Below are 11,004 nucleotides of genomic sequence, written 5' to 3'. Positions count from 1 at the left end.
GGATGAGGTGTGTGGGACTGGGCAACATGCAAGACACAGCCCTGGTGTGTTTCAGGCTTAGGAGGATGAGACAAATATTAAGAGAAACTGGGAACCTAATTCCTTTTGTCCCATAGGCTGTTTTTTTTTAATAAAGTGAAATTTCCATGATAAGATGCCCAGTAGGGACCAAAATGTCATGCTACATATACCGCATCATTTTGTTTAATTTATAAAGGCTTCAACATGCTTGCATGCATCAGCCTTGCTCACTTAATGGCAGCTTTCCATACTGCTCAGTCTCTGGCAGTCTCCCTGTCTATATATTCTTACTGTATATACAACATATCACAAAGTCTGCTGTACTTATATGTAGGTGCAATAAATTTGTAATGGAAGGCTATGAATGAGTATGACTGTAACAGATGAGGTGGATGGTGTGATGGCAATGAAGGCGCATCTCATCGCCCAAAGTGATCGGTGTAACGATGACTGCCCACTGGAACTGAAAGAGACAAAACTATTCTTCAGAAGATTTTGGGTACTTGCCATATTTTCCATTCTGGGATGCTTCCAGGTTGGTGAATTCTGTTGAAAATTATGCTTAACATAATGTACTTGATGCTTAGAATCAAAAGAACTTACTAGTCTACTATAAATCTGTGGAACATACAAGTACTGTACATGAATGGTAATCTGGTGATTCCTATTATAGGTCAGAAGTTACTAGAGCCAATCAAAGCAGAGTTCACATTGGTCTGTACAGTGTGTGCAAATTTATTTATTTATTTATTTTTTTAATGAAAGGAAGGAACCAAAAGTTAAGTTATTACAGTCTCAAAAGGCATAATACTTAAGTTATTACAGTCTCAAAAGGCATAATACAAAACAGCATATACTGGTAAGTGTGAGTTTCCATTTTCCCCAGTGCGTCCAGTGGAACACATGGGGTCCACTCAGTGACAGTGTGGATGTTGCCTTCCATGGGTGGGGGTCATCCACAGTGGCAATGATGGCCAACTGGGGTACCATTACTTTTGTCACCTTTATCACACCCATGTGCTGGCTCATGACTGCCAAAGGTCTGCGTGTGGGAGTGCTGACATGTGCGGCGCTCGTTGCCATTGGCACAATCGTCAGGATCATCCCTTTCCTTACCACATCAGACACATTCTTTACTGTGTAAGTTTTGTTGCACATAACAAATACGGCATTCAGGTTAGTGCTGTGTCAGCTCTTGTCTTATAATTTACTGCATACAATAGTACATTATGTTTGCTTGTTCTGCTTTGTGGCTTCAGGCTCATCTGAATGTGAAACCAAAGGACTGCAGGTTAAAGCTGCCCTTCACCTGCAGTCCGCCATCCATCTTTCAGGGGACAGGGAGGAAGCTGAGGGATGTTTGCACAACTAAGCAGTGAAGCCAACCAGCCATATCAATAAAGAAATCAACATCAGTTGTCAATTCAGCAGCTGACTGGATAAAGCAGTCATTTGAGAATACAAATGCCACAAGAATTCTCACCTGCCACATCTCTAACACTTAATTCATTCACTCTACAGGGTTGTGCTTTTTTTCTTCCAAAATCTAGACCCTAAACTGTCCATTTTTAAGTGGGAATTAGTGTTATCATGATGATGATGGTGATAACAATGATGATGGTAATATATAATGATTAATGATGGTGATGATCATGATAGTAAAGGAAGGCAACCTGTTCAGGATGGCCCATGTGTGTGCAATCTGTGTTGGGATCCCCGGCACCCTGGTGATGGCTGCACCACCCCTGATTGCTGCTGAGTGGTTCCCGCCCAAGGAGAGAACCACAGCCACCGGTCAGTCCCAAGGGGGGTTATGTTCATTTGTGAGCCATGGTTTCTGCTTACCCCATATTCCAGACATTATGTGACTTGTTTTGCTTACTATACCCAACTATCCTCTTCCATTTCTTTTAAATAAGTGTAATAATGCCATATTCTACACAAATAACATACAAAAAGGGATGCTAACCAGTCACATCCAAAAATAAACTAGTACGGAAGAGGGGCCAGGAAGCCTCCGTAACGGGGAAAGGATATGGACCTAAGTTTACTTGCTTGATCTATAGTACTGTACAACAAACAGGTATTCAGTTTCAATGACAACAGACTGCTACACAAGATATGAATGATTTTCTTATCATAAAAAAAAATCACATTTGAAAGGAATTCTTTTCAGTATAAGATTTACAGCCATTCTGATACTTTGAACATTATATAGTCTAGACAAGAAACTGTCACTGTTGTATGACACTGTTTGAGCAAAATGGAATTTTCAGCAACTATTAATACGAATTCAATTTTTAGTCTACAAGTAAATCTATCTATCTATCTATTGCCAGACGCCTCAATCCCATTTGGGGTGGCCACAAACAAATCGCCTCCACGTCGTCCTGTCCCCCACCATTTCATTGCCCTGCTCCCAACTCACACCCGCCCCTCTCTCATATACCTCTCCACCCCATCCCTCCATCAATATGCAAAATATCAGTCAGAAAAAAAAAAAAAAATGCTGAAATTGGTTTGGGATACTTAACATTTAAAAAAGGGTGGTGACGTTTTCAGATATCCTGTGTAATCAGTGTTTTGAGAAATATTTGTAAGGTAAAAAGTATAGTACTTTTCTTCATTTAGTGAAGTCACTGCTAAAACAACTTCAATACCACTGTAGTCTGGAGTACTGCCTTATGGTAGATATGCAGCTTTAATGATGGAAAACATAAAATTAAACCAAACATGGAATAAATAAACAGCTCTATAGGCACTAAATCCTGAGAAGCTATCAAATTAATAAAATGCTGCCAGAAACAACTCAAAAATATGTGAATCTACAGCACTCTTACCTTATGTACCATATGTTTTGCAGCGGTGGCACAGGTGATGAACCAGTTAGGGTCAGCAGTGAGTTACATGGAGCCTCTGGTGGTGCGTTCCCCCAGTCAAGGAGCAACACCCGCAGAAATCAGGGGTGACATCCAGCGACTCCTTTATGCATGTTAGTAGCCGCCACTTCTGTAATTCAAGTTAATTCCTTTGTTTTAATGACAGATGCTGAAGATGAATGCCTTCTTGCAGTAGCAACAATATAGCCAGTTGGTTCCACTGTCCGGTTATATGAACGTCCCTCAGCTCCCTACCGAGCAACCAGAAGGAGAATGGTGGACTGGCAGAGGAGGGCAACTTTATCCTGCAATACACCAGGTTCATGTTCAGAAGAGCTTGGGGCTGCAGCTACTACTATGGTACTACTTTGATGCTATTTCAGATTAATTTTTGCCGCCCCCTCACAGTTTCTTCATTACAGCTTGGAAGGGACCTTTCATAGTGAAGGGGTTAAAAATATCTTCTAATGCTGTAACCCATTAAAATGACATTACTGTACAGTTTAATTCTTGTCACCACCTGAAAGCTGTAAGTCTCAAATAATAGTGGCAGTAGCCACAACCCCAGGCCTGTCTGAGCACAAAACCAATGGACTGTAGGCTGAATTTGTCTTCTTGCAGTCCACATCTTCTTCCTGGAGAATGGGGAGTTGACAGATGTCTGTATAACTACCGTAAGTAGCTCCAATGCCCAGTTGTATCCGTGCCTCAACATGAAGGCATCCTTCTCCAATAATCTTTACAACAACAGTCCTGCTTCTATTCTTGCTACCACTAACTGCTTTTACTGTTTGGGAAGGATCTCTCACAGTGAAGGGATTAAAAACAGTCTCCATTTACCCACTGAATATGATGAGCTTTCTGAACTATTTTTGCCACCCCCAAATGCTTATTTTTACTGCTTAGATAAGACCTCATTTAGTGAAGAAGTAAACCTCATCGGCTCTGGATATTTATTTTACTTATTGTCCTATTCTTGCTATTGCTAGATATTTGTTTTCTGCCAAAGAGAGATATTTTGAACTGGAAGGGTTGGACACAACCATCATTAAACTCTTCATTACTAGGATGTTCTCCCAAAATAAATAAAACTGTTGGAAGTGGGAAGAATAAAATCAGAACTATGTCATCAGACTGAAAGGATAAGCATTTATATGAACTTGCTGAAGTGTGCACAAGTAATTAATCTTAACTTTCAATGTGGACAAATTGACAAGTTTACCCTTCTCTTAAATGTGATATCTTTTTCTACAGTGCTAAGCTAAGTTCTGGAGGCTGCATTAACTTTTAAATGTATTGTATTGCATAACTCCCCTACTTTACCTACTGAGATACCACTGCAGACATAAATACTGATCCACTTCATGATAAAAGATTGCAGGGCAGTGAGCAATTACTTTGAAAATTGTTAGACGTTTGAAGACTGTTCAAGTAAAGCATGAAGCAATATTTTTTATCACTGCTGTACATATATTACAACATTAATTTCAAATTCAAATTAGTCAGATATTAATGAACAAGAATAGGCTGCATATTCTCGGTAAACAGATGACTCATTGGTATTTATGGTCTCTGCAGGGGCTGGTGTTGGTTCTGCCATATTTCTGGCCATCCTGATATACTTCCCTCCCAAACCACCAACTCCTCCTTCCCGCACTTCCCACGTGGAGAGACTAGACTTTCTGAATAGTGTCAAGAGAATGCTCAGGTAACCCTGCTAACTTGATTTTATATTGTCCAATAATATCACTTTATGAGAACATAAATATTTTCCAGATAGTTAACACTCAGGCTCCTATGACTCACTCTCAGCTGAATAAAACAGCTTAACATTTGCTGGAAAGAATTCTGTACATGTACTTATGTTACCCAGACTATGGGAGTGGTAATAACAATCACTAGGTTGGCATCTATATTCTGTTTAGATTTTTCTTTTCTTTTATAAGCTGAAAGGGTAGATAAAACTTTCATTAATCCCTCCCACTTCAAGAGACCTCTTAAAAAAAAAATTAAATCATCTGGCAGTGGCCCGATTAACATAAAAAATATACCACTGGCCTGAAGGGACTAACAACCTTCTCATGCAGGAAGACTGTGTGAAGGCAAAGGTTGTTGAAAGTTTATATAATTCTCTTGACCACTGCATTATAAAGACACAACTATTTAATATTATATCCCTTGCTTTATCCCCTACCCTACAATATTGTATTTTGTAATTTTTTTATTTATTCTTGCTTCACCCAGATGGCTTTAATTGCACTGAGGAAGGGTTTTCTAACTCCAAAGATTAAATATACAGTACCTGTCATTACCTGGTTCATTACGAGGTCTCCCTAAAACTCAATAAAATACTCTAGTGATAAGAATAATAAGGTAATTTAATGTCATTAGGGTTAGGGGGTTAATGAGGGGCTGAATGAGGTGGTGTACAAAATGGGGAACAGAGCTGTAGTTCTTTCACTTCAACTTGGCTCAAATTTTCATCTTTGGTGCGTATTTCAGAGTTCAGGGGAAGAAAAAGACAATGCTATGACTACATCCTTTCCACAGCACTTCTTCATGACTAGCATCATATTCCAAGGTTTATCAACTATTACCACTAAGCATTCAAGATGGACAGAGGAAATTTTAGGTCAAGGTATAGTAATTTTTAATAAATTTATATGCCGTATCAGGAACAAGGATGTGCTGTTGGTGACACTATCCTATGGGATCACCTGTGGATTCCCTGCTGCTTGGATCAGTGTCCTCAACTATTCACTAAGAGATCTGGGCCTCGATCAGGTAATAATAATAATAATAATAATAATAATAACAATAATAATAATAATAAACAAGAACAACAACAACAATAATAATAATAATAATAATAATAATAATATTAAAACAGCAATAATACTAATAATCTGGCCTCGATCAGGTAATAATAATAATAATAATAATAATAATAACAATAATAATAATAATAAACAAGAACAACAACAACAACAATAATAATAATAATAATAATATTAAAACAGCAATAATACTAATAATCTGGTCTTCTGTTTTTCAGGGAACCCATTCTTCCAAACAAAATCATTCTCTTTTCATTCCTGTTTCACCTTTATGTTACTGTACAAAAGCAAGTCATCATCTAGATGAATGTTTTTTAAGTGTTTTTCTAATGGTAGTGAAGCCTGTGTAAGGGTGAGTGTATGAGTGGTTTAATATCAGTGCTGGAGAAAGACAAAGATGTGTGATGTCCTTGTGACTGCCCACTGTGTATGTGGATGGGGTTATGAAGGAAGCAGAAACATGAATTACAGAGAGGGGGATGTGGTTAGAAATGAGTGAAAAAGGGTGAAGTATGTTAACACTGATGTATGCAATGATGTTGTACTATCTGACAAGAGTACCGGTAAATAAGAGTTTGCAGAGTGCTACTGATGTCTGCAAGTACCAGGATATGAAAGTTAAATGCAGATAAAAGTAAAGCAATGATTTCTAATAGAGACGGTGACCTGCAGTGTGATGTGCTGGTGAATGGACAGAAAAAAGATTTGCTGTGGGAGTTTAAGTATTTGGGTGCAGGGCCAGAGAAGATAGGTAAATGTGCACAGAAAGTGGAAAGAACAGTAGTACAGGGAAGGAAAAGTGCTGGTGTTAAGAAGGGTTTGATATGAAACGGGTCTGAGTATAACAAATGGACTTTAATACCAACTTGACTTTAACAGCAAGCACTACCACACACACATGCACGAATGCACACACACACACAAAACTGCATGCAACAAACTTCCTCATACAAAAGATGTCCACCATTGACTACAAACATCCATCCTAACTCAAGCTTTCTCTAAAACATGCATACAGTATAGTATGCAAGTTCTTTCTACACATTTTTGAACAAATGTAAATGTTTAGAAATGGCATAAAACCCAGTTATAAAGAAATGGATACAAACAATTCTTTGGTCTTTAAGTCATCTAAAATTTCAGGGATCTTTTTACCCCAGCAGTATCCCTTTCCTAGAATGACACCAGATAGGCTGATTTGGTGATTTAACAAGATTACAAGAACTATTACTTCACTTAAAGCTATTGGCCTTATGTTTTTAATCTCACCAGGAAGAGGCAATGTGGGTGGGGCTGTCTTCTGTTATAGTGTCTGGCGTGGTCACTCTTGTGGCAGGGAGGCTGACTGACTATGTATATGGTCACATCAAACCTTCACTGATCTTCCTCCTCATCTGTGACATTGCCTGCTACTACTGGTTCTTCCTTCTTTCTTGGGGTGCCATCACCTTCACTAAATGTGAGTGCTTTATAGAATAACCTGTCAATATTCTCAAGCTGGTTTGGATCTTTATAAGTCATTAATCCCTTAGGTATGACACTCACCTCACCCATAATGCATGTTCCCACAAAACTTCATGTATAATGCACAGACGTGTTATTCGGGTTCTAAACTTTTCAAAGTGCATGTAGAATGTGCATAACACGTGATGTGGATCCAGACATGTCCAAAAGTGGCATTTCTGGCAATAGAACGCATCCCTCCGTCCCAAAGCACACGGCACATAACTGCTCATAGGCCCACTGCACACCTTTTCCTCCCTCCTCCTTTACACCAAGCCTGTCTGCCATCATGGTTCAAGTACAGTACAAAAAAAGTATACATGTGTTTATCATGCAGTGGGACTGATATACCCAGTAATCAGACAGCTGTCAAGTTATACAAACATCCCTTAACTCCCTTTCTGTTCTTTGAAACAGGGATGCAGGACTGCAGAAGAAGGGCAGCTTAAGCCTGCAGTCCACTGGGTTCATGTTCAAATGAAGGTGGGGCTACATCTGTTACTTCTGGCTACTAAATTTGGTTCTGCTACTAAAGGTAGTAGCAACCTGGGTGGCATGAACAAGCCACTCAGGTGGACAGTGAAAGGGTTGCCCCTTCAGTGTGATGACAGATATTATAATAAATTCTTGTTTCCGCCAGATAATCCCACTCAACACAGGAATGGCCTCTGGTAATGAAGGAAGAAATGATTGCCAGTTTTAAGTGTCTCATAAGATTAATAAAACCATATGGCTATTGACATCATGGTAGTGGAGGGGATCGTTATGGATTCTATCCAAATAAAATGGCAAGTAGTTGGTCTGGTGGTAGATTTCTCAGGTTGGAGAACATTGATTTCCTATGCACAGCTTAAATGAGCTGGGCCATGATAGCCAAACTTCTGGCCCACTTAGACCCAAAAGGGTTAATAAGGGATTGGCTGTTATTATATGTGTATACTGTACTGGAATATTTCTGTGGAGTTTGTGTTAATCAATTTTCCCTTCTTTCAGGGCAGATCTATGCCAGTGTAATAGGTGGTCTGTCGTTTAGTTTTGCCAGTAGTCCTCTCTTCTTTGAGGTGGCAGTGGAAATCTGCTACCCATGTTCTGAGGTCAATGTGGGAGGACTCCTCACTGGAACAAATAATCTGGTTGGCCTAACATTCCTCTTCATCTTCTTTATCCCCAACATTGGTGAGTTTTGTGTGATACCTATATCTGGTTATAACTACTGTAATCCCTCGATTATCCAACGTAACACAGCCAAAGGCATGTCTGGGTAATGGCTCTGACCGGATAATGGACATCTCCCCTGGCCCCCCTTCGTACATAAACTAACTTTGAAAGCCAGCATAAAACACCACCACAGTACTTTGTACAACACTTGTTCCTGCTCTTTAACACTACTCTCTCTGGTCAAGCAGACCTATCAACCACAGCCAAGCAATTATCATGGTCAAGCAGACCCATCAACCACAGACAAGCAGTCACCACTGAGTAAACTAATCACCCAGTCAGAATGGAGCCACCAGGCTGGGAGGACATGTTTGCATGACCAATATTTCCACCTGGACACAAGCATTTTGTCCAGGTATTATGAAATAATGTACGAATAATAGTTTCAAACAGCTAGATCACACTGTCCGGGAAATGGCCGTCCGGATAATCGACAGATTACTGTATATTCAAATACAATACAATGCTTGCATCTATGGATTACTTTCTAATATGAGATGACTGATTCAATGACACTGTTCAGAAAGAAAATTATGTGAAGCAGTTTGCATGTAGTAATAGTGATGAACATTGTGTAAACAATACAGTACTTAGGTATATAACAGTGTTATGTTCTCATCAGGCTTCCAGTGGGTTACGTACCTGTTGTTGGGTGCAGGAGCCCTTGCTCTTATACCTCTGATGTTTGTCAAGGAAGACTACTCCAGATCCAACATCGACAGGAACAATCTCCAGCATTCAGCCTATCAACCAATATAATACCTCACATTATTTTACTATGTATGAATTTAACATACCTCACACAACTTTACTGTGTACAAATACTGTATGTATGGTACTGATACAGCCCTGATGGTTGATCCTATATTATCCGTGGTGAGTGTTGAGAAGAACCAGAGATGGCTTGGCCATTTGGAGTGAATGGCGACTGAAAGACTGACAAGGAGAATGTGAGTGAGATAAAGGAAGGGGCAGGGGAAGGGGTAGGCCGCAGGACTGTACTGAGTCTGAATAAGTGACTGCATGAGGAAAGTGGTGAGAAGGCTGATGTGATATGAAACTAAGCCACATATTTTGCAGGTGATATGATATACAGGGAGTGAGTTCAAAATTGTTTGAGGAAGAGGTAAATCAAGCTTGAGGGAGAGAGACATGGTGAAGTTTGAGGGAAGGTGGTCTGTTATGGAATGTCACTGCTGAAAGGAACATAAATGCTTTGAGGTTTAGTCAAGGCCATCATGCCTAAAATACTGTACTGGGTCAGACAGCAGCAGCCACATCAGCTTTACAACTACTGGTTTGTGAGGTAAGGTGATGAATTTTTGGACTGAAGGTGAAATTAAGTGATATTATGCTCAACACAATTTTCAATAACAGCAGTTTATCCATCCATACAGCAGTTTATAATTGTATGATTAAAAAAAAAAAAAAAAAAAAAAAAAAAAAAAAAAAAGGTGGTAAAACACATAATCAAATACTGCATTGTATTATGATCAAATTAATGTTAACAATAAATAGATATAATTCCATGGCTGTCATGCACACTGCTTTTTATTTATCATCGTCCTACATTTCTGATGTCATAACTTATATAGCCTATCCATGTGTAATACAGGAGTAGAAAAAAAATAATGCCCAAAAAACATGAGGCCATTTCTAATAAACTTTATTTTTCGTTCCTTTGCTTACCTTAACATTTAGCAAAGCCATACAATGGTCTCGTCTTCCTTTTGAACAGTGATGGAAGTTACAGGATATCATCCACATGCTGAATTGTATGGTTGTATTTAACCTGTACAGGCTACTATATCTCCTAGATATTTTATTTTGCCTCTAGCCAAGCAATTTTCTTCAGCTAAGACCCTGTTTCGTAAAAAAAAAGAACTACCCTGATTTTGATACAGACAAGATTTCACTAAGGTATTTTGTTCTGATTACAGGCAGACAGTCTTGTTTGGCTGAAGAAAACCCCTGTCTGAAACAAGGCCAGCACCTGAAGAGTTTAAATTTGCCAATGCTTTTGGGGATGTAGTTGGACTGTAAAAAACTCCTCTTTTTTACTATGTAATTAATTCCCTCTGTGTAGTGTTCTATGCCTACAGTTCATTGGAACTTATGCTTTGGCATAATTTGTAAGGCAATGGACTGGTGTGTTGCTGACCCCACAGAAAACCTAAGTTTTCTGTGGGGTGTCAGGTGCAGGATGGCCAAGTAACTGTGGGACTGCTGACATTTCTTGGCCAACTTTTACCCCTCTTCTCCTTACACATTTGATCACTGTCAGTCCTTTGTGTTCTCCTAGGCTTTCAGTTTTCTCCATATCACATTCAGCACTGTTATTGTTTTTAGAGCAACTTAAGTGGTTATTACCTTCCTTGACAACTTTCAAGCTGACAGCAGATGTTGAAGGGTAACATCATGCAATTTAGTTATCCACTGGGCTGTTATTTCTTCCTGTACTTTAGGATACATCATTTACCTCCCATTTATATTCACATTATCTTACTGTCCTGTGCGATGTCCTTCAACTGCTTGGGAAAAATTTC

General features: G+C 39.2%; 1 protein-coding gene across 1 annotated transcript; it reads left to right on the top strand.

Annotated features, from left to right (window-relative positions):
* Positions 1 to 391: 391 nt before the first annotated feature.
* LOC145407815 (solute carrier family 49 member 4 homolog) lies at positions 392 to 9,217 on the top strand. Its single transcript, XM_080278675.1, has 9 exons — positions 392 to 556; positions 908 to 1,161; positions 1,703 to 1,815; positions 2,885 to 3,013; positions 4,479 to 4,608; positions 5,576 to 5,684; positions 7,010 to 7,196; positions 8,234 to 8,416; positions 9,081 to 9,217. Exons 1-9 carry the CDS (start codon positions 392 to 394, stop codon positions 9,215 to 9,217), a joined length of 1,407 nt encoding a protein of 468 aa, XP_080134801.1.
* Positions 9,218 to 11,004: the final 1,787 nt, after the last annotated feature.

This window comes from Coenobita brevimanus, chromosome 8, assembly GCF_032717465.1.
Source record: "Coenobita brevimanus isolate Jiangsu-jjx chromosome 8, ASM3271746v2, whole genome shotgun sequence".
Classification (NCBI taxonomy): Eukaryota; Metazoa; Arthropoda; class Malacostraca; order Decapoda; family Coenobitidae; genus Coenobita; species Coenobita brevimanus.
This window is presented reverse-complemented; position numbering and strand designations above follow the sequence as displayed.